The sequence below is a fragment of the Onychomys torridus genome, chromosome 8 (assembly GCF_903995425.1).
Source record: "Onychomys torridus chromosome 8, mOncTor1.1, whole genome shotgun sequence".
Lineage (NCBI taxonomy): Eukaryota > Metazoa > Chordata > Mammalia > Rodentia > Cricetidae > Onychomys > Onychomys torridus.
In genome coordinates, this window is record NC_050450.1 from 66,758,619 (window position 1) to 66,786,557 (window position 27,939).

Consider the following 27,939-nt stretch of genomic DNA (forward strand, 5'->3'; position numbering starts at 1 on the left):
TTCTAACTCCACTACACCCAGCCTAGAGCACAGCGGGCCAAAGTTTTGGAGGCTGACATCTCATGCCCCGCCCCTCCAGACTTCAACTGGGAGAGGAGCAGGAGGCCCGCGCCGGCGCAGACAGGCCAGGAGCAGACTGGCCTGGGCCTCCCGCAGCCGGTTCCGAGGTGCCAGGCCCTCTGCGTTCGCGCATGGAGGGGCGCGTGAGCCCCGTGGGCTCGTCCCGCAGCATCCCCGCCGCGGCCGTGCTGTGCCGAGGTCCCGTGGAGCCTGTCGTCTTCCTGGCCAACTTTGCCCTGGTCCTGCAAGGCCCGCTCACCACGCAGTACCTGTGGCACCGGTTCAGCACCGATCTCGGCTACAATGGCACCCGCCACCGGGGGAACTGCGGGAATCAGAGCGCGGATCCCATCATGAAGGTAGCGGGGACCAGAGCAGCTGTGAACGCGGAGCGCGGCACGGGGCGGGGCCTGTGGAAGAGGGGGTCCGTAAGAGGGGACGCACTTGGCGTGGTGGGCGGAGCTAGAGCCAAGGGGGCCTCCAGGGGCTGACTGCTTCGGGTTGCCGGTAGTGGACCTAGAGAATGGCTTTCCTGGAGGGTTAACCTAAGTGCGGACACGGAGGGAATGCTTATCCAGGGCCTGCTTTTATAAATTCAAGTCACTTTTTTTTGGTCGGGGCTGAGGACTGAACCCAGGGACTTGCGCTTGCTAGGCAAGCGCTCTACCACTGAGCTAATCCACATTCCAAGGGGCTTAGGGCTCCAAAGCAAGGCATCAACCCTGTAGCTCCCAGGATGATGGTGGCTAACCAAAGTGAGGGCCTTCTCCCTGGCGATTCTGTCTTTCCAGGAAGTGGAGACCCTGACTTCCCACTGGACCCTCTACATGAACGTGGGCGGCTTCCTGGTGGGGCTTTTCTGGTCCACCCTTCTGGGAGCCTGGAGTGACCGCGTGGGTCGCCGCCCACTGCTGGTGCTGTCCTCTCTCGGCCTGCTGCTCCAGGTCGTGGTATCCATCTTCGTGGTACAGCTACAGCTGCACGTCGGCTTCTTCGTGCTTGGCCGAGTCCTTTGTGCCCTTCTAGGAGACTTCAATGGCCTCCTTGCTGCTAGCTTTGCCTCTGTGGCAGATGTCAGCTCTAACCACAGTCGCACCTTCCGCATGGCTCTGCTGGAAGCATGCATTGGTGTGGCTGGGACCCTGGCAAGCCTTCTCGGGGGTCATTGGCTCCGGGCCCAGGGTTATGCCAACCCCTTCTGGCTGGCTCTGGCCCTGCTGATCGTCATGACGCTGTATGCAGCGTTCTGTTTTGGTGAGACAGTGAAGGAGCCAAAGTCCACTAGACTTTTCACGCTCCGCCATCACCGATCCATTGCCCGGCTGTATGTGGTCTCAGCCCCAGAGAAGTCCAGGAAGCATTTAGCTCTGTACTCATTGGCCATCTTCATTGTGATCACTGTGCACTTTGGGGCTCAAGACATCCTGACGCTCTATGAGCTGAGCACGCCCCTCTGCTGGGACTCCAAGCTGGTTGGCTATGGTTCTGCAGCCCAGCACCTATCCTACCTCACCAGCCTGGTCGGCCTAAAACTTCTACAGTACTGCCTGGCAGACACCTGGGTGGCTGAGATTGGCCTGTCCTTCAACATCCTGGGCATGGTGGTCTTTGCATTTGCTACCACCACACCCCTCATGTTCACAGGTAAACTGAAAACCGGGTCATCCACTCATTGCCCCCAAATGTGGTTCAAGCCTTTGTCTTTGAACACGGAGTTACATTCTCAGCCTGTGCAGAGAAACCCCAGAAAAATACCATCTCTGATAAACAGAAAATATAGAGCATCGGTGGCCAAAGTAATTAATGCACGTTATCAACCATAAATATTGTTAGGAATGTAGAGCAAAAGACGAAAGCATAGCCCATAAGCTAATTGCTTTACCCCTTGGCCTCCCATAGCTTATTTATAGTGTTCTTAAGCAAAGTCCATGCTACTAATGTCTTTCTCCTTGTCTCTTGGATAAGAATCGCTGGGCCTCCCTTAAGAATCTTATTTATTTGTTTAGAGATAGGCCCAGACTTGGCCAAGTGATTTTCAGTGTAGCCGAAGATGACGCTGAACTTGTGATCCTCGTGCCTCTACCTCCCAGATCCTGGGATCACAGGCATTAGCAACCTTACTCTGCCTTTTTTGTTTGTTTGTTTGGCGTTTGTTAAAAAGCCAAAATCTCTAAAATTCCTGTGGACTTACTTCCTCCTCCTTTCCTTCCTTCCCCTTGCTCCTGCTCTCCTCCCTCTCCTGAGAAGAGAGGCAGCTGGCTAGGGAATGAAGAAGTTAACTTCCTTTTTTTTTTTTTTTTTTTTTAATGTGCAGTGGTATTTTCCCTGCATATCTGTGTGAGGGTGCCAGATGTCCTGGAACTGGAGTTACAGACAGCTGTGAGCTGCCATGTGGGTGATGGGAATTAAACCCAGGTCCTCTGGAAAATCAGTCAGTGCTCTTAATCGCTGAGCCCTCTCTCCAGCCCCAGAAGTTAACTTTCTAAAAAAAAAGGTGAATGTATTCTGTGAGAGCCCGGAACTGCGCTGGGTAGAGTCACTTGTTTGATAGCACAGCTGGCTAACGTGAAGGGACCGGGTCCCCGTCCACTCAAGGCCACGGCCCTAAAGTGCTGAGATAAAGATGTGCCACAAAGTCTCAGCAGAATTGCAAATGCTGTATGCCTGTAGGTAGCCGGATGCCAGGAGCAAAGGAACTCACATGCTATGCTATCAACAACTGCCCTTCGCAGATGTCATCTCCTTATCCCAAAGTGGCTGAAGCAAATTGTCACACAGTGTGTACTTAAACAACAGAGAGGTGTTCTCTCAGGACTAGAGGCCAGAAGTCCAGGATCAGAGTCACTGGGCTGAAATCAGAATGTCCCAGGGCAGTGCTCGCTCGGGCACCAGGAGAGAAGCTGTATTCCATCTGCTAGAGACTGGCCACATCTTTATCAGCTTAATGAAAAGGAGAGCTTCCCTTAAGGTCCTTCCTGATTAAACCTGTAGAGACTCATTTTCCACAGAAGACAGTTCACAGGTTTAGGGCCTGCCTGCCTTTGAGGCTGTAGGTCAGCCTCTCACACTGGAGAACCATCCTCCGCCAGAGGCCTATGGTCTTCCTCTTAGAGGCTAGGAGATGGTTCAGGGAAGTCTGCTAGACAAGGTCACACACACAGTAAGTGATGGTAACAGGGTTTGAACTCAGGGCCAGCTCCAAAGCCCATGCTCATTTTCTGAGTCCTGCCATCTCCCTTCTAGAGCCAGGTAGCCACCAGAGAGGTGTTTGGGAAAGCAGTTGGCAGGGCTTAGCTCTCTTAGGAAGAGTGAGCAGATGGGCGAGCCTGGGGAAAGCTGCTGTCTTTCCTCTTGGGTCCAACATCTGTCCCTCCTGGGCTGTCTGTAGGAGCTCTGCTGCATCAGGACACACACACACATATACACCACACACACACACACACACACACACACACACACACACACACACACACCTGTCGCTGTTTCCTGACCAGTGTTTCTCCCTGCAGGGTACGGGTTGCTTTTCTTGTCATTGGTCACTACACCTGTCATCCGGGCCAAGCTCTCCAAGCTGGTGAGCGAATCGGAGCACGGTGAGTGTCAGGGTCAGTCTGTACCTGGTGCCTCATGTTCAGTGTTGCCTGCATGGGCTGTTCTGGTCAAGGATGGCCTGTCTTCTACCCTGGAGGAGAAAGTAGCCAAGACAGATGCGCTTCTACCACGTGATCAGAGCTGGCTCGAGACAGATGCTGTGGATTTTTGTACTACAGAACTAAGATTGCTATCAGTAGGGCATGACCACATTTATCTCTTCAGACCTTGTCTTTCCCATCTGTGAAGTGGGTGTGATGATACCAGGGCTTCCTGGTTTGTTGGTTTGTTTGTTTGTTTGTTTTGGCTTTTCAAGACAGGGTTTCTCTGTAGCTTTGGAGCCTGTCTTGGACTAGCTCTGTAGACCAGGCTGGCCTTGAACTCACAGAGATCCACCTGCCTCTGCCTCCCGAGTGCTGGGATTACAGGCATGTGTCACCACTGCCCGGCGGGCTTCCTGTTTTGCTGGGGTCAGAGTATACAGGCCCAGAGGGAATAAGTGATCTGTGCCATAGGTTTTGTTGTTCCCAGTTGTCAGATAAAGCAGAGGCCTAGAGGGTTAAATTGAGTTCTTCAAGGTTGCTCTGTAAATAATGGGATGGGGATGCATGCATGTGTATGTATATGTACTCACATACTTGTGACTTCAGTGTCTTAAGGAACATGGAGTCTTTGACTTGGGCAATCTAGCTAACCACTTGGCCTGGTGGATTTCCTGTCTCCACCTCCCAAGCACTGGGATTACAGGTGCCCCCACACCCACCTGGCTTTTATGTGGGTGCAGGGCATCAGAACTCTGGTCCTGGTGCTAGTATAGCCGGTGCTTTATCTACTGATCCAGCTCCACCCCACGCATGCACACACCTCCTGATCCATGGATTTTTAAGAGCACTTGGTCTTGGTCTTGTAGCTGGGCTTTCCAGCCCTGACTTGTTCGGGACCTGTTTCTTCATCTGTGACATGAGACCTTTGTTTCCCCCGGACGCTGGCAGGTCCTCAGTCTGACAGTTGAGTCTCTGTTTCTATGAGGTTATCTCTCATTGTACAGCAACTGGGTTACAGAGCTGGGTTCTGGCACAGATCAGGTGCTAAAATGCCTCATTCATTCCGTATACTGCTGTTTTTATTTTGAAATAGGGTCTTGGTAAGTAGCCCAAACTGTCCTTGAGCTCAAAATCCTCCTGCCTCAGCTTCCTAAGAGCTGGGTGACAGTTGTGTTTCACCATGGATGCAGACAGTGGACTTTTTTCACCCAGCACATTTCACTGTACTCACTGTGGGAAAAGAGCAGCCCCCCACCCCGCCCCAGGAGGTCACCAGTGATAGGTACCCTTCATTTTAAAATTACTGGTGGTCCCTACAATAGCTCGTGTCCTCCGTTCACAGGAGGAGGAGCGGTGACCCAGAGACCCAGAAAGATAAGCTCCTCAGAGCTGTGCGTGTTGGAACTTGGGATCAAATGATGCTTCCAAAGAGGGGAAGCCTGTGTCAGGCTTCCATTAGACTTCATCATGTGTAGTACTGGCAAGACTAGGCAGGCAACAAGCCTGATGACCAGAGTTCGCCATCTAGAGCCCACATGGGAGGAGAGAACCAGCCCCTGAAAGTTGTCCTCTGACCCCCCCCCCCCACACATGTGCTTGGCTCAAGTGACGCACGCACATGGGTGAATATGATAAAAGAAAAAAAATTCTTAAGTCATCATGGTGGTACATCCTCAAAATCCTAGCACTTGAGGCTGAGGCAGGAGGATTGCAAGTTTAAGGGCAACCTAAGCCACATAGCGAGACTATTTCATAAAACAAACCAAGCTGGGGCTGCAGAGATGGCTCAGCATTTAATAGCACTGGCTGCTCTTCCGGAGGACCAGGGTTCCGTTCCCAGCACCCAAGTGACGACTCCCAGCCACCAGTAACTCCATTTCTAGAGAGTCTGACGCCCTCTTCTAGTTCCCAAGGGCACCAGGCATGTACATGGTGCAGAGTTACACATGCAGGCAAAACTCGCACACATGTTAATAATGTTTTAAGTAAAAGGTACCGCACAGGCTTTTCTGTGAATTTAATAACAATCAACAGCTGCGTATCTAATAACCCCTCTGCCAGGCGCTGCCCACATATAACTTCATTGAGTCTTTACCACAGCACAGGAAAGGACAGCCAATTGTCTCGCCCCGGGTCTTCCAGCTGTGGGGTGGTACTGCCCTCATTTGACCCTGGGTTTTTCCAACTCTGAAGTGTGCTCTTTATCCCTCCCAGGTGCTCTCTTTTCTGCTGTGGCCTGTGTGAATAGCTTGGCCATGCTGATGGCCTCTGGCATCTTCAACTCACTCTACCCAGCCACTCTGAACTTCCTGAAGGGCTTCCCCTTCCTCCTGGGAGCTGGCCTCCTCTTCATCCCAGCCATTCTGATCGGGTAATCAAGGGCCCTGACCATCCTTGCCTGCTCATCATGGTGTCTTACTTTCCCAGAGGTTTCCTCTTGCTCCTGCTCCCGACTGAAAATGGCAGCTTTGCTCCTGGAACCCTTGTCCTTTAGACATGTCATCCAGGGCTAACCCCACCCCATGCAGGTGGCCGCCTGATCTTTTAGGAACCATCTCCAGAGCGAGGTAGAGGGGACATGTGGCGAGGGGTCAGGCTAACACTACGCCTTGACAAGGCCTCTCTATCAGGCCCCCTCAGCCTGCCCCATCCTCACGTGGCAGATACGACTGCAGGGCCAAACTGTGTGAACAGAAAGGAACTTACTTGGCTACTTGTGGCTGAGCCCCAGGCTGGGCTGACCCACTGAAGTCTTAAGAGTTCCTCTCCAGAGCCCTCTGCCTGTGGACATTGTCCTATGCCTGTCAGCTTGGGGAGGAAGACAGCTGGAACTGCCCACCCGAGTCAGTCCCATGTCACCTCTCCACACTGGGCTTGGGGGCTCCCATGTCAATTCTGAACCATCTCTCTGGTCTCTCACAGGGTACTGGAGAAGATTAATCCACGTCCTGAATTCCAGCAGTTTCCTCACAGTTTGTGATCTGCCGGAGGCCATGAGGAACAGTGGACCTGCACCAGCCGGCCCTCTGAAGGCTATATTCACTTTGGACAGGGTGCTCAAGCCAATTATGGGCACCACCTGACCTCCCACTGAGCCAGTCCCTGCATAGGGTCTGTAGTCTAAGCAGGACAGGCCCACTCAGGGCAGGCTACAGGGAACCAATTGAGCCAGGGGTTTCTTCACCCTTTATGCCATTCAGCATCAGCAGCCTCCCGAGTGAAGGAGAGGGCACTTCAGGGACCAAGCGAAGCTTGAGAACCAACCTCTCCTTCCAGCCCATGGTACTAGGGCCCTGATGTGTGCAGTGGCCTCCAGTCACCCCTAATGATTAGTATGGTACCTGGGGAGTATTGACCCCAGAGGCAGAAGCACTGTCTGTGGTTGGGAATCAGCCCTTGACCACACCACCCTTGACCCCGCCATGTCACTTGTCACAGTAAATTGTCTGAGCCAGACTGAAGAGTCACTGGGCTTTGGGGCTTTCTGTCTTTCTGCTCTTGGCCTGTGTGGCACAGGTCAGACACCAGCAGCTGCGGGGCTGGGAGTTCCTGAGCTGACTGTGGGGTTGGTCCGGGCATGTCCCTCCAAGCTCCATCTTTCTAAGCTGCTGAGGGGTGAAAGGCTTGTGAGGCGTCCTCAGAGCAGCGGAGACACTTGGGCCCAAGCCCTGGCTGCTCCTTCCTGAGGGTCAGGTGAGTCACTCCCTGGCTGGCTTCATGGTTACACCAGACCCTGCAGGATCTCTTTGGGCTGCCGTTTGGCCCTCCCACATGCTCAGTGCTGAGCAGGGCTGTGTGTGTGTGTGTGTGTGTGTGTGTGTGTGTGTGTGTGTGTGTGAATGAATGAATGAATGAATGAGTGAATGGAGGGTGGAAAGAAAGACCTGGACCCAGAGCCGAAAGGCAGACTCTGGCCTGTTGTGAAGCTGCTGTTTTTGGCAACTGGCCGTCTCCCTACCAAGCTGACCCAAAGTGGGGGGGAGGGGTTGTGATTCTTCAAACCGGAACTGTCCCTGAGAGCTAGACCCTACATCTGCACTTACCCACTACCTACCCTGCGAGGCAATTTCCTGACTGGAAACCGTGCAGGTAAAAGACAATTCTCCCAGGGGAAAATGAAGGCCCACTGAACTGCCGGGGTCCCTCCTGCCTCCACACCCCTTCCTCCCCTCCCCTCTAAGGTCCACTGAACTGCAGGGGTCTCTCCCGCCTCCACACCCCTGCCTCTGCCTCTCCTCTGGAGATGGAAACTACGCAAGAAACATCCTTCCACTGACCCCACCACCGTGAGGCTGTGAGGAGGAAACGGCTCCACTCTGGCACCTTGACCTTGAATAAACCTAGAGAAACCTGGGTCAGCACTCCTCCCAAGCTGTCTGGTTACCAGGACCAGGGGAGCTCCCACAGCTCTAGTAGCCTGAGCAGAACCTGCACCATGGGAAAGAGGCGGGACCTCGGTGGGATACGGTAGCGAGCATGGTTGCTAGATGCTCTGAGATCCCTCCAGCTTCATGCAGCCCAGGAGGAGATGCCTAGTGAAGGGATGAGCCAACTATGGCTGGACTTTAACCCTCTTAATGTCCCTGAGCAGCTAGCTCATTGCCCACTGGAGAGGGGTAGGTGGTGTAGGGTAGTGACCACCCTGACTCAGTCCCAGCTTGGGGGCAGCAGCTACATAGCCCAGCCAGGCAGAAAACCCTGAACCCACAGACCAAGCAAGCTCGGGTAGCTTGAAGAGCCCATCTCGAGGTCAGTGTGGTCAGCCAGGCTTGGCAGAGGTTGAGGCCATCTGCTGCTCTGCCTGCAGCCTGAGATGTGCCACCACCGAGCACAGTGCCTAGCTGGAGGAGCCTTGACACTTCTGCTACCCTGACTGGGACAGAAGGTTGTGCTCTGGTCCCCCAGGAAGACAGGAGGGGATAGGTCAGCAGAAGGCCAGACAGTGGAGGCTGCGGTGACATGTGTCCCAAACAAAAACCCGAAACTTCTTGAGTACTGCCCATGGGGACCTCTGGAGAGTGTGGACTGAAGACGATGTTTCCCCAGGGGGACTCATACACTGTATTGTCATTGAATTGGTCATCAAGGCCACCATTTCCATCTGCCTCACCTCAGAATAGGATGTGGGGTTGGCACTGGTGACAGGGACCAGGACTGCAGATAGTCACAGCCAGAGGCCAGCCACGAGCTGTGGAAGAGGGCGTCTTTGGCAGGAAGGACAGTGGGAAGAAGGGGTCCCTAGGCCTGGAGAGAAAGCCCTTTGGCTCTCTGACAGTGCGGACTGAGAGCAAGGAACCTGGCCACCTCCAGGAGCGGTGTGACCCCACTGCCTCCAGGAGCGGTGGCAGAGCAGTGCCAGCTGACTTTCTTACCCTCTTTGTGCAGTGGGGGGAGAGACACAGGACAGTCCTGCCCAGTTATTTCTGTGTGCCCCTGGCCCAGCCTTTTGGCTAAGACCCACCCCATACTGCTCAGTTCTTTGGGGCCAGGGAGAGGCTGCTACCCAGCCTGGGCCACAGCCTCTAGGATGAGTCTCGGGAGAACAGGTCTGGAAGCTGTGGTGCTGGGTACCAAGACTGGGGCAGAATCCGGAGACTGCCACCAGTGATGTGGGGACCTGGGCCTATCATTCAGCCACTCCTCTCTATAAAACTGGGGTGACAGTGGAAAAAGCTGCTGGGAGGGTTAGGGACCAGGGGGTGGGGTGGGGGTTCAGAACATGGCGAGAGCCTTGCATTGGCTCCCTTGGGAATCTGAAAACCGCAGCTGCTCAGGCGCTTCCCAGATGGCCTGCTCTGAGTTTTGACAAGATTCCCAGTGGATGTGGACACACTTCGGTGGGAGAAACTGCCCCAGGAATTGGCCCTTGCCCATGGGGGTCCCACTTCTTTCCCATGGTGCAGGTTCTGCTCAGGCTACTGGTGCGATTGGAGCTTCTCTGGTCTCTTTCTTTGAACAAGAGGGTGAAAAGCCCTGTGTGGGTGAAGAGCTGGGGAAGCCAGCTGGAGCAGGCTAGGCACAGCACAGAGGTTTGGGCGAGGGTGGGTTCCTAGGGTCTCCCTGCACAAGCAAGGGGCCCCTTCTTGCACCAGAAAGGGCAGCGAGGCCAGGCAGAGGGCCGGCTCAGATGCACCCAGACTCCCAACATGGCAAAGGAGGCTGCCTAAAGAGGTCTGGCAAGGGTACCAAGTAGTTATAGAGCAAGGCCATGAGGCATCAGGAAGCCAGGTGAGCCAGAGGCCAGGCACAATGTGAGTGGACAGCCTTTGGGGGATCCTCAACCCCAGATGCCTCCTGGGCCCATTGTCCTGACTCCTGCCAGAGCCTGCCAACCTCACCCTTCTCAAGCTGGCTGCTCTTGGGGCAGGAGACGGGGCAATGTCCTTCCCCTATCTTGAGGGTCCAGATTGAAGCAGGAACATGGCTCTGGATGGGAGTTGGAACCTGATGGCCGGGCCTGACAGAGGAGTGTCCTCTCATCTCACCCCGTGTCTGGCATCTCTGGGTTAGAAGTGGGCCACGGGGAGGCAGCAGGGAGAGCCATTCCCTGAGAAGAGCCTGGTTTGTCTCAGCCCAGGGCGGCTCTAGAGGAGCTACTCCTTTAGGGGCGGGGAGATTATGGAACCAGGAGTCACGGCAGGACGTGGGAACCGGGACAGGTTAAGGCAGGCCCATTGGTGCAGCTCCCTCCAAACTGGTATCTGAGCCGCCAGAGGAGTCCTGAGAGGGGCGTCCCTGCAGGAAGCGGATGATCTTCTCGATGGTGGCCTCTTGGTACTCGTGGGACCATCTATGGACAAAGAGGCCAAATGGGTCTGAGGGTGGGCAGAGGCTGCTGTGGGCCAGCGCCATGTTCTTCACCTATGTGCTACTGGTGGTTTGGGACACACACACACACACACACACACACACACACACACACACACACACACACACACACACACACACACACCAGCTCCTTCCTTAACTCTCCCTAGGGCCCAGGACTTACTTGATGCCATTGAAGGTGAGTACAGCCTGCATGTCCTCAGGCAGTGCCTGAGGCTCGGGCCACTCGAAGCCATCAATGATAGGCACAATGTTCTTGCCACAGCTTAAAGCAGTCACAATCTCCTGGAGAAAGAATAAAGAGAAAGGGACTGTTGAGGTTTGATCTTGGATAACCCCCAAGAAAGCTCATGTCTTGAATGTGCGGTCCCCAGTAGATGGCGCTGTTGGGACTTCAGGCCGTGGGGACTAGTTGTATAAAGTGGGTCATGGAGGGCAGAAGGGGCATCCCTGGTACAGCAGGACTCTGCTCCTTCCCCACTCTGTGCCTCAAGGCCACCATGAATGTCCTGCTTCACAGCAGGACTAGAGGTGACAGAGCCAAGTGGCCATGGATCCAAAGCTCAAAACCATAGACTAAAGGAGGATATCCTCCCTTTTCTTCCTTTCCTTATTTTTTTAAAGACAGAGTTTCTTTGTGCAACAGTCTTGGCTGTTCTGGAACTTGCTTTGTAGACTAGGCTGGCCTCGAACTCACAGAGATCCACCTGCCTCTGCCTCCCAAGTGCTGGGATTAAAGGTGTGTGCCACCATGCCTGGCTCTTCTTCCCTTTTCTGTTGACTTTCTTGGGTGTTTTGTCATGTGATGGAGATCTGACTGACACAGGCCTCCATCCCACCCAATGTCCCTGGGACCACCGTGTATGAGACTTACATGTGTATGACACTTAGCTTGAGACTGAGTGTGGGGCAAAATACTGGTTCTGGAATGTACCCTGACCTCTCTCGGCTTTCACGGAACTTCATAAACCTTTAGTCTATCTAGGACAGGCAGGCTAGGGGCGCCTAAAACTACTGGAGTCTCCTGAGTGTATTTTTACTGTCATAATGACCCTAGCCAGAGGCTGGATAGGGGGAAGTGGCCTAGAAAATCCCTGATGGTGGCTGGGCATCAGAAAGATCAACAACAGCATGGGGCTTAGGACTTTTCAGGGGGGCTGCTGAATGAGTTCAGTGCCAGTAGCCACAATTTCATCAGCCGTGCCTATGTCTAAAACCTCCACAAGCTCTCCTCAGCAGTGGGGTCTGAGGTTTGAGGGTGGTACACAGACCATGGAGGTGAAAGCCCGCAGGCATGATAGTTCCACCAGCCCCGTCTGTCTCTCATTTTGCCTCTCTTCCTCAGACCATTTCGGAGATGGATTTGTTTGTTGCTCATTTATTGTGTGTGGAGCCCAGAAAATCAAGAGTTCAAGATGTTGAACACCGAGCTGTTTGCACTGTTGTGTTCTTGGTTTTGCTCTGGTTCGACTGTGATGGTCTCTTCCCTCTTAGAGTAAAAACGTGCTTAATTTATTTTACAGGAGCCCTCAGTTGAGAGACTTGGACTTCTAAAGAGGTGCTGATGTTTTCAAAGAGATTGGACTTAAGTTTTGAATTTTAGGCAGTGGGATTTTAAAAGTTGGAATGTGATGCCAGGAGGCGGTGGCGCACGCCTTTAATCCCAGCACATGGGAGGTAGAGCCAGGTGGATCTCTGTGAGTTCGAGGCCAGCCTGGTCTACAGAACGAGATCTAGGACAGGCACCAAAGCTACACAGAGAAATCCTGTCTCAAAAGACAAAACAAACAAACAAACAAAAAAGTTGGAATTGTGTTTTATATTGTGATAGTGATGTTAATGAGAACTTGGAGATAAACAAGAAAAGTTAGGGTTTACTAGTGATGTACTACTACTGTGTGAAGCTGGCTAGAGGCCAGTTGTCCCAGCTAGTTTGTTGTTAACTTGACACAAGTTAAAGTCATCTAGGAAGAGGAGCCTCAAGTGGGAAAATGTCTCCATCAGTTTGCTGTAGGCAAGTCTGTGGGCCATTTTCTTGACTAATGGTTGGTGTGGGAGGGCCCAGACCCCCTGGGTGGTCTAGGACTGCAGGCAGAGCATGCCAGGAAGCAGCGTTCTTCCACGGTCTCTGCCTCAGTCCTTGCCTTGGCTTCCCCAACGATGGACTTTAACTTGAAAGCCAAGTAAACCCTTTCCTCCCCAAGTTGCATTGGAGCATAAGGTGTTTTGTGCCAGCAACAGACAGCAAACTAAGACAAGTGCCACTACCCCTATTTTATACAGAGTCTCTCACTGGCCTGGAACTCACCAAGTAGACTAGGCTGGCTGGCCAGTGAGCCCCAGGGTTCAATGTAAGGAAAATCTGACGTCTCACTTCTGGACTTGACCTAGCTCTTCGAATAAAGTTTTATATCCTTAATGTGGCTTGCAAGGCCCTGTGCGGTCAGCCACAGCCTGCCTCTCAAACTCCACCCCTGCACTGTCCTCTCAGCTAGAGCTCACAGCCCCTTCCATTTTCTATCTATCTCCCTGCACAGGACCTTTGCACATGCTGTGTCCTCTGCCTCAAACATGGTTCCTTCCTCTCTCACCTATATCCACTCATGGTTTTGGTCTGAGCTCAGTCAATATTTCCCCAAGGAACTTGCCTTCTGATCCTGATCAAGTCAGATCTCCCATGCGAATTCCCATGGGCTCTGCTGCTCTGTTGCAAACTTCAACTAATTCAGGGGTGATTTACTTTATATTTCCCTTCTCTGTGGTACCACAGGTGATTAAGGGCAGGGGGTCGTGCCTGTTTCTCATTAATCATACTTCTCAGCATCTTTCAAAAGCCCTGCTCACGGTCAGCCCTTCTTGACTACTGACTGGACAGATGAATGGGTGAAGCGATACACATAGCAGCTGGGGATGCATTCTGAAATCCAGATTCATTTGGACTGGTAAATCTGATTATTGACTTTACTGGATTAAAAAACACCCAGTGGGTCCAGTGGGTCCAGTGGGTCCAGTGGGTCCATGGCCAGCCTGGTCTACAGAGGGAGTTCCAGGACAGCCAGAGCTGTTAACCAGAGAAACCCTGCCTTGAAAATAAATAAATAAATAAAACCAAAAAGCAAAACCCAGAGGGCCAGTGAGATGCTCAACAGGTAAAGGTGCTTGCCACAAAGCCTGACAGCCTGAGTTCAGTCCCTTCCATGGTGGAAAGGAAGAACTGATTCTTGTGGGTTGTCCCCACTTACTCAGTGTGCTGTGTTGCACGCACTCATGTGCATATGTGTGTGCATGCACACGCACGCACAAAAGCAATGCATTTTTAAAAATTACAAACACCCAGGGCATTAGTGAGGCTCAAAACATTGGCTGTGTCTAGTAGGGTGTTTAAGTGGGGGGCAGATAACTAAGGGGGGGATGAACTGTCCTGAATGTAGCCCACTATTCCATGGGCTGATGTCCCAGACTGAGTACAAGGGGGTGAAGAAGAAAGCCAATGAATGGCGCCCCCTCTGCTTCCTGACCCAAAGGTGAGAGCTGGCAGCCTCCTCCTGCCCCCAACAGGCATGATCTTGCCTCTAGGCTCCCCTGCATCATCGACCAATGAGCCTTTCTTCCCTGGAGTTTCTTGTCCAGTATTTGGTTACAACCCTGAAAAAAGTAAGGACTATGTGGCGTCTCTGACACAGCTCTATGACCCATGGCAGAAATAATGGGCTTTCAAAGTCTGTTTTCTAATATGTAGAATAGGGTTAATGACAGTTAATGATCTTACAGGGTGGTGGGGTAGAATAATGGCAGCATTCCACAGCAAGTGGTTAGAGCAGGGAGCAGCACTTACAAACTGTAGATTTAAGGAGCAGTGGGGTGTGGTGGCTCAGGACTGTAATTCTAGCACAAGGGAAGGCTAAGGTTGGGGGATTGTGAGTTTGGGGCTAGCCTGGGGTGTACATAGCTATAACCTATCTCTAAAAAGGAAAGAACAATTGTTTAAAAAGGAAATAATGGAGCCAGGCGCTAGTGGCGCACGCCTTTAATCCCAGCATTTAGGAGGCAGAGGCAGGCGGATCTCTGTGAGTTCGAGGCCAGCCTGGTCTCCAAAGCGAGTTCCAGGAAAGGCGCAAAGCTACACAGAGAAACCCTGTCTTGAAAAACCAAAAAAAAAAAAAAAAAAAAGAAGAAGGAAATAATGGGCTCCTTCTCTGTAAAGTGCAGAGGGTAAAGCCTGCCCCACAGACTGTTCTGTGGACATTATTCCCTGTTAATAGTGATCTGGTAAGCACTTACCAAATGGGTTTTGCCTTTCAAGTCCCATCAGGGATGGGACTTTTTTAAGTGCAGTTCACTTGTGGGTTTGTATATTGATTAGCCACTGAATGTGGCTTCTGGGAAGGGTGTATGAAAACCAGAGACAATTAGGCACTGCAAACAACCAAAGAGGATGACAGAGTTTTGGGGACAGAATCCAGGGAGCAAGCCAAGCCACCACTTGGAAGCTTCTTCCTTGTCAGGCTCAGTGGTGGAGCCCGGGAAGAGAACAAGTGGAGCATTCACAGACTGGTCTCCCGAAGCCTTGGAAGGGACGCCAAGAGCAGAAGGTGTTTCCTCCCAAGCCCCTCAAACATGAAGCCCAGGCCAAGCCTTCAGAGTTCAAGTTCATCCAGGGCTGTGCCATCCAAGCCTTGCTGCCTCTACTAAGCATCTAAATGAGTTCTGACTCTGCCACTCACTGGGGGGACCTTTTAGATATTTACCCCCCAGAATTACACAGAACCAAAGACAGTGGCATTGGTCGCTGCCCAGACTTACAGCTTGGCCAATAAAGGGATAAAGTCACAGTGATGGAGTGTGTGGTGGTCTGAAAGAAAATGGCTCCCGAAGTGGGTGGCACTATTAGGAGGTGTGGCCTTGTTGGAGTAGATGTGGCCTCTTGGAGGAAATGTGTCACTGTGGAGGTGGGCTTTGAGGTCTCATATGCTCAAGCCACACCCAGTGAGACAGACCACTTCCTGTTGCCTTTGGATCAAGATGTAGAATTCTCCAACACCATGTCTGTCTGCATACTGCTATATTCCCTGCCATGATGATAATGGACTAAACCTCTGATACTGTAAGTCACCACCTCAATTAAATATTTTCCTTTATAAGAGTTGCCATGGCTGGGCGGTGGTGACGCACACCTGTAATCCCAGCACTCAGGAGGCAGAGGCAGGTGGATCTCTGTGAGTTCAAGGCCAGCCTGGTCTACAAAGCGAGTTCCAGGACAGCCTCCAAAGCTACAGGAAAACCCTGTCTTCAAAAAAAAAAAAAACAAAAAACAAAACAAAACAAAAAAAGTTGCCATGGTCATGGTGTCTCTTCCCAGCAGTAGAAACTCTAAGACAGAGTAATTGGCTATCAGGTCAGCCCAGAAGATCTATCAGAATCACTCATCTTGTTTATTCACTGGTTCAATTTATTCCATAAATTCTTTTAAATTAAGTCTCCTTTGTTCTACGCATAGTTTTAGGCTTCAGGGAGATGGCACAAACACAGCAGGTCTGACTTCGTTGGCACTTAGAGACAATCCCCATCACCCCAGAAGGCTGCCTGCACCTCCAAGGCATCATATTCCTGGAAGACATCTTCCTGGTCCCATGCCTCCTCCACAAACCAGGCTCCAGACTCAGCCCTCCTACATGGCCTCCAGGGCTCAGCCCTCTTTCCCAATCTGATGGCACTCCATGTCTATCCTCACATTCTCTGCCCTAGTACCTCCCCTGGTAGGATGGCTAAAATTGATTGACTTGACTGGATCTCGAGTTGCCTAGGAGACAAGCCTCTAGGCACCTCTGGGAGGGATTATCTTGATTGGGCTAACTGAGGCAGAATGATTCATCCTGAACGTGGGTGGTACCATTCCTGGCGCTTCCGTCCTGGACTGCACACAAAGTGGGGAGGCTGGCAAAGAAGCAGAACCAATTGTGCTCTACTTCCTGATGGCAGATGAACTGTGACCAGCTGCCTCAAGCTCCTACTCGACTTCCCCACTGTGCTGGAGCATTCTTGCCAGCTGCAAGCCAAAGTGAACCTTCCTTCCTGGAGTCGCTTGTGTCCGGTACCTTGTTACACAACACAAGAAACCACTACACCTGGCATGGACTCTGCTTCCTAGGGCCTATGTGCAGGGTTTCTCTCTCCTTTGTATAACTTCTTCAGATGTTTGTGTGCGTGCGTGTGTGTGTGTGTGTGTGTGTGTGTGTGTGTGTGTGCGCGTGCGCGCGCACGCGCACACATGCACAGGCATGTGCATACATGTAACAGTGTGTGTGTGGAGGTCTGAAGGCAACTTACAAAAGCCAGTCTCTTCTTTCACCATGGAGGACCCAGGACCCAAATTCAGATTGTCAGGCTTGGCAGCCAGCACCTTAACCTGCCGAGCCAGCTCTCAGGCCCCTTCTGTCTCCTTTAGACACTCTATAACCTGGCTTCATAGTTCTCACCTAGCAAGTGGGACCCGGTGAATGTGTCATAATTAGCTCTCCACAGGGAGAAAACCCAACTAACCAACCACACAAACAAAAACCTCCAAGCCCCACTTTGTAATGGTTGCCGACTTCTTTGGTGTATTTACTCCCACCATAGCCAATTTCAATTCACCAAATGACACCCCTGGATGTGAAGTTCTCTCAATTATCTCTCAATATGGTGATTTGAAAGTACATGGCCCCAAAGGAAGTGGCACTAATGGGAGGTGTGGCCTTGTTGGAGTAGGTGTGGTCTTGTTGGAGAAAGTATGTCACTGTCGGGGTGGGCTTTGAGGTCTCCTATGCTCAAGCTACACCCAGTGAAACAGAGCACTTCCTGTTGCCTGTGGGTCGAGATGTAAGAACCCTCAGCTCCTTCCCCAGCACCATGCCTGCCTTCCTGCTGTTATGCTCCCCACTATGACGATAATGGACTTACAGAGGAACTGTAAGCGAGCCACCCCAGTTAAATGTTTTCCTTTACAAGAGTTTCCATGGTCGTGGTGTCTCTTCACAGCAATAGAAACCCTAACTAAGGCACTCAGGTCAGCTGAGTCCTCCATAATCTCAGTTCTGTCATCAAACATGGAACAGGTCCTGGGGAAGAGCAAGGGCTTTGAAATCAGACACATTTCAAACCCCAGCCTTTCGCATTTCACGCTACACGCTACAATTATGCTGCATCTCTGAGCCTCAAGTCTGAGCCTGTGAGTGTGTGACAATGTCTTATCTCAACTCTACTCCTTCACTCATGCTGTTCCTGCCTGGAGCACCTTCTCCTCCATTCGTCTGCATTCTGCTTTTTTAAAGTATGCATTTTATTTTAACTATGTGTGTGGATAGTTGCAGGAACCTTTAGAGGGCAGAAGAAGGTTTTGGATCCCCTAGAGCTGAAGTTATAGGAGCATGTGAGCGGCCTGATGTGGGTGCCTGGAACTGAACTCCAGTCCTCTATGAGAGCAGCATGTGCTTTTAACCACCAGGCCATCTTGCCAGACCCTCACCAGCATCCTTAAGACATTTCTCAAGCTCTGCTTCCTCCATGAAGCCTCCCCTGATCATTCCAGCCCTGGCTCAGTGTTTACACGAGTCATTGTGGGCATATTTTTACAGTGTTTGTTCATGTTTTAATTTTAATTTTATTTTATTGAGACAGGGTCTTACCATATAGCTGATTCTGGCTGGCCTGGATCTTGCTATGTAGTCCAGACTCAAAGTCCAAGAAATGTACCCACCTTCTTCTGTTTCTCAAGTGCTGGGATTAAAGGTGTATGCCAACACACGCAGCCCTGTTTTTTATTTTAAATTATGTGTATTTGTGTCTATGCTTGTGTGCATATGCATGCTTGGGTGAGTATGTGGGGGCATGTATGTGTGCTTGTGTATGTGTGTGTGCATAAGTGCAAGTGCCCTGGGAGACCAAAAGATATCATCAGGTGGCCTGGGGTTGGAATTAGAGAAGGTTGTAAGAGCTGGGAACGGAACCCTGCTCCTCCCAAATAACCACTGAGCATTTTCTCCAGCCACATTGTCTTATTTGGTTTTGTTGCTAAGAGACAAGGTCTTGCTGTGTTGCCAGTGCAGGTCTTGGGCTCAAGTCATCATCCAGCCTCAGCCTTCTGAGTAGCTGAGTCTACAGACCAGTGCTACAGCTCAGGCTCACTGTGGGGCATATTCTTGTCCTCAGCTGCCTGGAGGCAACAAAACCTCACTTCAGTTGATGACTGCATTCCCCAGCCGAAGCTCCAATCCCTACTGACTGATGCATGACTCATAATCTATAGGTGTGCTATGGACCCATTGTCTACGCCTTCTGCGAGGGCAATTTCATCCTACCGTGCACTGGGGGTACAATGGTGAATTTAACAGATGTAGTCACAAAAATTAAATTGATAATAATAATTGCTACCACTGCTGAGCAGTTCCTATGTGCCAGGCATCCTGCTGAAGGCTTCCCAATTTAGCCCTGTGAGTCCTTTTAACAATAGCCTACATTAGTGGTCCTCAGCCTTCCTAATGCTGCGACCTTTTAATACAGTTCATAATGTTGTTGTGACCCCAAACCATAAAATTATTTCTGTTACTACTTCATAACTAATTTTGCTACCATTATGAATCATAATGTAAATATCTGTATTTTCTGTTGGTCTTAGATGACCCCTGTGAAAGGTGTTGTTTTGGGGTTTTCTTTGGGTTTTGAGACAAGGTCTCACTAGGTAGCCTTGACTTGTCCAGAAATTGATAAATAGACATTGCTGGTCCTGAGCTTGAGACAATCTTCTTGCCTCTGCCTTGCAAGTGCTGGGACTGTAGGGTCCACCACTGTACCCAGCTGGCAGATGTTGTATTTTCCACACATTTGTACCCCTCCCTGACCTCACTGTCCAGCCTTCCAAATGAATGGGCAGGCAAGTCATTCCTTCTTTGTAGCTGAGAAAACGAGGCTTCAAGAACTTAAGTAGTGCCGGGCGGTGGTGGCGCACGCCTTTAATCCCAGCACTCGGGAGGCAGAGCCAGGCGGATCTTTGTGAGTTCGAGGCCAGCCTGGACTGCAGAGCGAGATCCAGGAAAGGTGCAAAGCTACACAGAGAAACCCTGTCTCGGGGGTGGGGGACGGGGGACGACGACGACACGGGGGACGGGACGACCTAAGTAGTTTACTAAAGTCCTACCCCAGACTGAGCAATGGCTCCTGACTTCTAGCCAAGCCAGAAAAGTGATCTGGGATTGAGTGTGGCTGGGGTGTATAGAAAACAAGGGATGAGGGGAAACCTCATCCCCTCCGCCCCAGGCAACGTTTCCTCACAGAGGCCCAGGCCATCACCTACCTTGTGCACCCAGTCCTTGCAGTCATGGTCCTGCATACATTTGTCCAGCGCCCCAGCAGATAGCACCAATACAAAATTTCGAGCCGCCATGACGCTCTGGATGAGCTTGTCCTCAAACTTGCCTGCTTCCAGCTTCTCCACATCGATGAAGACGCTGAAGCCATGCAGCTGCAGGTGCACCTTCAGGAGGCTGCAGGAATAGCGTCAACACCATGGCCTGGCCCCAAACCCCAGCCACCTGCCCACCCACCCCCCTCACCTGGCCAGCTGGGAACCCGAGCTCCTCCGGTAGCTGATAAAGACGTCTGGGGTTTCTCCGCTGGGCTTGCCACCAGTACAGGGCAATGGTGAGTGTAGCATTTCTGGAGCCAAGGAAAGAGACATTGAGGTGAGGGTGCCCCAACCCCCACTACTCATCTTGAGGTCTATCATCTTAGTCCCCTGTCTATTCAAACTTCTCAGGCCAGTCTGGGCTAGGTGATGTGCCCCGGAAAGGGTCACTGAGATGGAGAGGTGGATCCTAAGGAAAGGAAAGTCACCCCTTGGCTAGCCCTGGGCAGGAAGGGTCTGTACTTCAGGGACACTGACATGAATCTCTAGCTTTACTTCTCTTCTGAACTGCAGACTAGCTTGGCCACAAGCGCTCCAAACTGAGCCTAGGTTAAGCCCCTCCCCCTCGGCCCTTCTCTCTCAATTCCATCGGGAACCCAGGCTTCTGCCTCAGCTCCTGCCAAACATCTTAGTCAGTCAAGGCTGGTGCTCCTCAACTTAAAATGGTGTCAATGTCCTGAGAACCCACGGCGAGTATAAACTACTGCAAGGGAAGATGAATTAAATATACCTCCTGGACATCCTAGCCTAGGGGCCTACATCACAGGGGCTCAGAACAGCCACATCCACCTGCAGCTAAGCACAAAAACCTAGTGTACTGAAAACGGTGATAAAAGTGAAGAGCATGGCTGTGCTTCCCGTCACCGTGAAGTGGGGAAACTGAAAACTGGGCATGGGGTATGTGCCTATCATCCCAGGGAGGTGGGGACAGAAAGATCACAAGTTCAAGGCTAATCTCAACTATATAGCAAGTTTAAGACCAGACTGAATTACATGAGACCCTGTCTGATCACACACACACATACACACACACACACACACACACACACACACACACACACACACACCACAAAGGGGGGAGGAGAGAGAGAGATACATATACACACCAACACACACAAGACAGGGAGAGTGACACAGAGAGAGAGAGAGAGAGAGAGAGAGAGAGAGAGAGATTGCTGCAGAGGGGATCACCTAATTCAGTAAGTTTGTATAGGATTCTGGCTGCCAGCCTCAGTGCTAGGATACAGCAGTAAACAAAACAGAGCAAACTCTGCCCTCATGGAGTTGCTGTGCGCACTCAGCACCAGGCACCTTGCTGTGTGGAGTCTCCCTTCCATCTACTCAACATCTGGAACCCCTCCCTGTTGCAGGTGTCCAGCACCAGCCTCCTCAATGGGCTCCTGTGGTAGTTTGAATGTAATTGGCCTCCATAATCTCATCGAGGGTGGCACTATTAGGAGGTGTGGCTTTGTTGGAGTAAGGGTGGTCTTTTTTGGAAGAAGTGTGTCACTGTGGAGGAAGGCTTTGAGATCTCATATGTTCAAGATACCACCCAGTGTCTCAGCCCACTCCCTATTGCCCTCAGATCTAAATGTAGCCAGCACTGTGTCTGCCTGCACACTGCATGCTCCCGTCATGATAATGGGCTGACTCTGTGCGCTGTAAACCAGCCACCCCAATTAAATGTTTTTGTTATAAGAGTTGCTGTGGTCATGATGTCTCCTCACAGCAATAGACACACTAACTAAGACAGCTCCCCAAGCCATTCAGGATTAACCATCCTATTCCATGTACCACATCACCAGAGGGATCTTCCTAAAGCTGCCCTCTAAGTATGTTGTTGTCCCTACTTTAAAAAAACGAAAAAACAAAAAACTGCATGGGCCAGTGAGATGGCTCAGTGGTAAAGACACTTGCCACCAATCCCAGGGACTCGGGTGGACAGGAGAGACCCGAGTGACAAAGCTCTCTTCTAAACTCCACACATGAGCTATGGCGTGTTTGCCCCCCCAACACACACACACACACACACACCACACACACACACACACACACAAAATACATGTAACAAGACAAATAAGATTAAAAAAAAAAAAAAAGGTATGCATGGCCAGGGAATGTGGCTCAGAAGAGGTGCATTTGTTCCTCGTGTGCAAGGCCATTGGCTTGACTGCAATACCACACACACACACACACACCCCAGACAATAAAACAGGAAAAACACAAACTGTGCACGGTGGTGCATGCCTGTAGCCCTGGTACTGGGGAAGGGAGGAGGATGGAGAAAGGGGGACCCTAGAGCCAGGTGTCAGCCAACTTAGCCAACTGATGAGCTCAGAATCAAGTGAGACCCTGTGTCCAAAAAATAACATAGCTGTGGTAGCACATGCCTTTGAGCTCAGCAATGGGAGACAGAGGCAAGATCCCTGTGAATCTGAGGCCAGTCTTGGTCTCTTTAGTGAGTTCCAGGTCAGTGTGGCTACATAGTGAGACCCTGTCTCAAAAACAAGCAATAACAGTGTCAAGCAATAGAGGAAGAAGAAGACACCCAAACATTGGCATCTGGACTCCACATACATTAACATGCATGCACCCATGTGACATACAAACAAACTATACACATATAAAATAACAAAACAAAACAGCTGAGTGTGGTGATGCACAGATCCCAGCACTTGGGAGGCAGAGGTAGGCAGATCTTGAGTTCAAGGCCAGCCTGGTCTACAGAGCGAGTTCCAGGAGAGCTGGGGTTACAAGAGAGAAACCTTACAGGAAGGAAGGAAGGAAGGGAGGGAGGGAGGGAGGGAGGGAGGGAGGGAGGGAGGGAGGGAGGAAGGAAGGGAAGGAAATCTTAGCTGGGCAGTGGTGGCATACACCTTTAATCTCAGTACTTATGAGGCAGAGGCAGAGGCATCTCTGAAGTTCAAGGCCAGCCTGTTCCAATGCTACATAGAGAGATTCTGTGTCCAAAAATGAAACAAAACAAAAGAAACAAGGAACAGCAACAAAGGAAATCTTGGAGTTTCACTGGGAGCTACAAGATCAAGGCTGAGCTGCTTTTCTTAAGGCAGAAGAAACAGTCCATGAGGTGCTTAGCACGTTATTGCTGAGTGGAAGGATCAAATGAATGGACTCATTTTCTAATAATATTCATAATTAACAGCACACACATTTGTCTGTTTATGATGCATTAAAAACAGTAGGCTCAAATCCCAGTTGCCACTTAATGGCTTTTATAACCCTGGGAAATGTTTTTAAATTCTTGTATTTTCATTTTATTATCTCCAAAATTAGAAACTAGGATGAAAACTTGGATTACACAGCATACACTTTTCCAAACACTTCAAGATGGACACTGCCATATTTATTTTTCAAGTTCAAGTCTCTTTTGAAAAAAACGTTTCCTTACATTTATATATTCATGGGGTGGGGTGCCACAGAGCGCCTATGCAGGTCAGAGGACAACTTGGGGAGTGCGTTCTCTCCTACTACGTGAGTCATAGAGATCGATCTCAGGGCATCAGGCTTGGCAACAGGAACCTTTGTCCTCTAAGCCATCCCACCAACCTAAGAGCCTCTTTTTATTCTTTAAAAGTTTGTAAGAGTTGATTTAAATACTGAACTCCTACTACATGGGGTGGCTATGGAAATAAGTAGGTTATCTTTTTGCTTTTTGAGACAGGATTGCCTGCCATAGCCCTGGATGGTCTTAGACGCCGTGTGTATACCAAGCTGGTCTTGAACTTTCAGCAATTCTCCTGCCTCTGCCTCCTAAGTGCTGGGGTTATAGGTGCATACCTCCACACTCAGTTATGAGATTATAGACTAAAAACTTACTGCAAGGGCTGGAGAGATGACGCAGAAGTTAAGAGCACTGGCTGCTCTTCTAGAGGACCCAGGTCCAGTTGCCAGCGCCATCTCATGGCTCATAACCATTTGTAACTCCAGTTACAGGGGCTCTGATGCCCTCTTCTGGTTTCTATGGGTACTGGAAGCTCAAGAGGTACACATACATACACACAGACAAACACTCATACACATAAAATAAAAATAAGTCTCAAAAAAACTGACTGTGATACTTGGGATACATCATTATTGACATGTAAGGCCTAGCCAAAGAGTTAATTGTCCAATGAAAACAAGTCAGTAAGAAAAGAAAGGCTGCCAGGCGGTGGTGGCACACACCTTTAGTCCCAGAACTCAGGAGGCAGAGCCAGGTGGATCTCTGTGAGTTCGAGGCCAGCCTGGTCTACAGAATGAGATCCAGGACAGGCTCCAAAGCTACACAGAGAAACCTTGTCTCATCAATCAATCAATCAATAGAAGGAAAAGAAAGGCTGCCCATGCCCTAGGCTCTGCTGGGACATACTGCCTGACTTTGTAAGCTGCCAGATACTAGGATAAGCCTTCCCCCCACCCCCACCTCCCCACCCCAAACTACCAGTGCCCCACCAATGGCACCCAGGTACCGTCCTGCCTGTCCTTAAACTTGCTAAAGCTACCCCTGCCTGGCTGTCCTTCCTGTTCTCCCTGCTGCCCCCCTCCCCCACATCCCTCAAAACCTGGACAGCATCTCCTCCTCTCCAAGTCTGAACTTGAGTGACCAAGACAGGCAGTGATTCCTCTGGGCTCTCAGAGGAGTCCTGAAAATACTTCCTACTGTGGCCACCTGCTGATTGTACACCTCCTCCCTCCCTCCCTGGTACCCATCTCAGGTGGAGGACTTCTTAAGGGCAAAGGCAGCAGACTCACTCTTCTTTACATCCTCAAAACCAGTGTAACCCAGCCAGGTGCTCACTCCTCAGGGCGGCCCATCGCTTTCAGGATTGGAGCTGGAGTGGGGTTCCCAGGTGGGCGCTCTTACCTCGGGCTGCAGAGAGGATGCGTGAGCGATGCACCCCCAGGCGGATGCCACAGTCCTCCAGGAGCTGCTGCTCTGACACTCGGTGCAACAGGGAGCGGTCCAGGCCGCAGCTGACTAGGCCATAGGTGTACTGGCGGAAGCGAGGGTCCAGGCTGCCTAGCCAGTCCGCTAGGTTGCTGCGGTCGCATGTAGCATAGCTGGCAAAGGTCTTGAGCTCTGTGAGCTCCCTAAAGAACCTGCCCAGGAGGTAGAAGATGATGTTACAGTTCTGATGCTAAGGGTGCTAAGGACGGGCTGGTGGCAGAGGGGGAAGCTAGTTAAGCCCCAGCTGGGTTGGACTGGCTGGGGGCTCCTTGCCTCTTGCGCGTGATGCTTGATTTCATGCCCAGGTCTGTCTGGAGTTCTTCCTCTGTGAGCCGTAGAAGCAGGTCACCATCGACCTGCTGATCCTGGGGGAGAGGTAGGTGTGAGGAAGGCTCTCCTTCCGCTCGCTCTGCCCCCCAGCACAAGATGCAAGGGAAAGGAACATGAGGTGGCGGTGGAGGCCAAAGGGACTCTGAGGGTGGTTGACTGCAGGTCAACTGCTAAATGGCCAGGGTGGCGCTGCTGGCGTGAGGCCTACAGGGCACGCGGACACCTGGGCTCAGGACGCCCCCAGGGGCCGCGCAAGCCCCTCAGGGATGCACCCGTTTGGTATAGGGGGAGGTGGCTGCCCGCGGCTCTACCCGAAAGTTCTCGCAGTACTGGGAGAAGCCGATCTGTTGCAGCCAGGTCTGGACCTCGGCCTCCTTCCAGCTGGCCACGCAGGGCAGGATGCGCCGGGGTACCTCCTCGCCCAACAGGCGCAGGGCACGCTTCGCCAGCGCCGACGTAGTGCCGTTGGTGGAGTAAGAAACCAGGCGTTTCAGGCTCTGGATGGCACCGATGTCACTGAACACCTTTGGAAGGAGGATGGATTGAGGGAGGCCTAAGAGTCGTATTTACACGGCTAGGCGTTCTCGCAGGTCTCTACGACCAACAACACTACAGGTACATCGTGCTCTTTTCCGAGTCTCTAACCCATCTGTCTCCTGTTTTCAGACTTGAGGAAAAGCGCCTTTACCGTTGATCCCACCGATACATAGATCCTATCACGATCTCCAATCAGACATACTAAAAGTTCACCTCTGTATATGTCATTCTGGTCTCTGCCACGCCTGCGCGAATCCCACATTGGCTATTTTCCTCTCTCATGTACTAACGCCAATACCAATCGTACCTCTAGTATCATATTTAAGCAACCTTCCAAAACCTTCCTTGCATGCGACAATACCGTTCGATCACCCCATCAGGGTTAGATCACCAGCATTGGCTTCAGGTCAGTTTCTCCAGAAATAGAATGAACCGACCAGAAGAAAGAGAAACAGCAAGACCATAACCCCACACCATCTTCTTACCATTCTTTATGGCTGGTTTGACATATGTATAAATCAATCAAACCCTATGAGGATTAATTATCCTAAAGTAATTGGCACTTCCTGATGCAGGAACCCACGTGAAGATCAATTGGTGAATCCAGAACTGGCCATGGGCCCTAATACAGCTCTAGAGCTAACCTGGCCCATTTGCTATCTTTCTTTCTCTACCCTCTCGCCTCGATCAACTTTCTATCACAAAACTATATAATCTCCAAAAAGAGAGAGTCAAAGACTGGAAGTGAGATCATCGGAGAGTCCAGGAGAAATTCGCAATGAACAATAGCCGTCAACCCAAGAAAGTTGGCCCATGGCCCCAGACACCCAAAGTAGTGCGGGAGGGTTAACTAGGACGAGAAAGTCTATTGCGATTATAGATCTATAGTGAGGAGCGTCTGGGGTATATTCCCTGTCGACCATGAAACTATCCTTAGACATTGTGAAGGTGTGCACTTGAGCGCGCACCCAAAGACTATCTGTCCTCGAGGTCTTGCTCTCATTCTCGAATTTCCAAGGTTGTGCGTTACTGCCAACTTCGACATTAGTTCCCTCTGAAGATGGAGACAATCATAAGCACAGGTCAACAACTCGCCAAGCTCTAACGGGTTCGCATAGATGTCAGTTTGACCACATTCCGCGAGCTGTGTAGTCACTTCCTCCACAGCCCCCAGACTTTACCTATCTACAAGCGATTCATGGCCCAGAAGCACCGTCAGCCCCCTCACCCGCTTCCCAAGCAGAAATCCCTAACCTGTCTTCTTCTCTCTTACGGTATCTCCGATACTCTATCAGACAAACTCCTCCCTTCCCTTTCCAGCTAACCCCAAATATAATCCACTCACCAAACCAGCAAATCCAGTTCGTTATGGCGAACAAAATGGGTCAGTGTGTGTTGTTAGACTCTTAATGGTAATGTGCGAGTCTTCAGCGTATTTTGAGACAACTTGCTTCAGGTATCTTCTCTTGCGTTTGTACCCCTATATAACGCAGCAGAGGTAGCGCGTTCTGAGTTCGGATGACAAACCCATTGCAAAAGTGGCTCACAAATAGGTGTGAACTTGGAGTCATCTGTTACTAGTCCTTACTGATTGCTATCTACGCTAGAAGTGCCTAATGGTAAGGGAAATGATCCATATACATATTTTATTTATAGTATAATGATTATAAATTAGACCCTGATGACTGTTGCACTGGTGTATGCACTCATAGTAAGTTATATGTTAGACAGGGCTTCAGTGGCTCTTTTACTACAGACTACGACGCTTTAATGCTTCCCGATGATCGTCAGCGGCGTCATGGCACGAACGAGACGCGTGCCAGAGTTCGAATCAGTCCCTCCCTGCTGAATCTATCCACGTGTCCAATTTCTCTGGTCTGGACAGAAAGTACTCCAAAATGCCTCTCCTAGGACAATATTAGGCGAGGCTGTTAAACATAGTGATGAGCGGAGACCTATAGCCGCAGCCTTCGCCTACCACATCAATCTTAAACCCCCTAAGAAGCTCGACTCCCATGAGATCTCATAACCACCAAGTACCACCTATGAGCTCCATTGACCCTAGTAGAGCTCCCTCCTTAAGATAGGACAAAAATTATAAGCATACGAGCAGCCACCAAGATAGAAAGCCGCGAATTAGTGACGATCTGGAGACCTCCCAT

At 51.0% G+C, this 27,939-nt stretch overlaps 2 protein-coding genes across 2 annotated transcripts; one reads left to right on the forward strand and one right to left on the reverse strand.

The window, feature by feature from the left end:
* The first annotated feature begins 67 nt into the window (after positions 1–67).
* Positions 68–7,156, forward strand: Slc46a1 (solute carrier family 46 member 1). The gene is made up of 5 exons (XM_036195834.1): positions 68–419; positions 852–1,704; positions 3,570–3,653; positions 5,910–6,066; positions 6,618–7,156. Exons 1-5 carry the CDS (start codon positions 192–194, stop codon positions 6,673–6,675), a joined length of 1,380 nt encoding a protein of 459 aa, XP_036051727.1. The 5' UTR covers positions 68–191; the 3' UTR covers positions 6,676–7,156.
* Positions 5,664–27,939, reverse strand: Sarm1 (sterile alpha and TIR motif containing 1). The gene is made up of 9 exons (XM_036195259.1): positions 27,885–27,939; positions 26,746–26,831; positions 25,552–25,764; positions 25,184–25,275; positions 24,827–25,062; positions 20,111–20,213; positions 19,852–20,041; positions 10,687–10,808; positions 5,664–10,485 (listed from the first exon to the last, which is right to left on the reverse strand). Exons 1-9 carry the CDS (start codon positions 27,937–27,939, stop codon positions 10,356–10,358), a joined length of 1,227 nt encoding a protein of 408 aa, XP_036051152.1. The 3' UTR covers positions 5,664–10,355.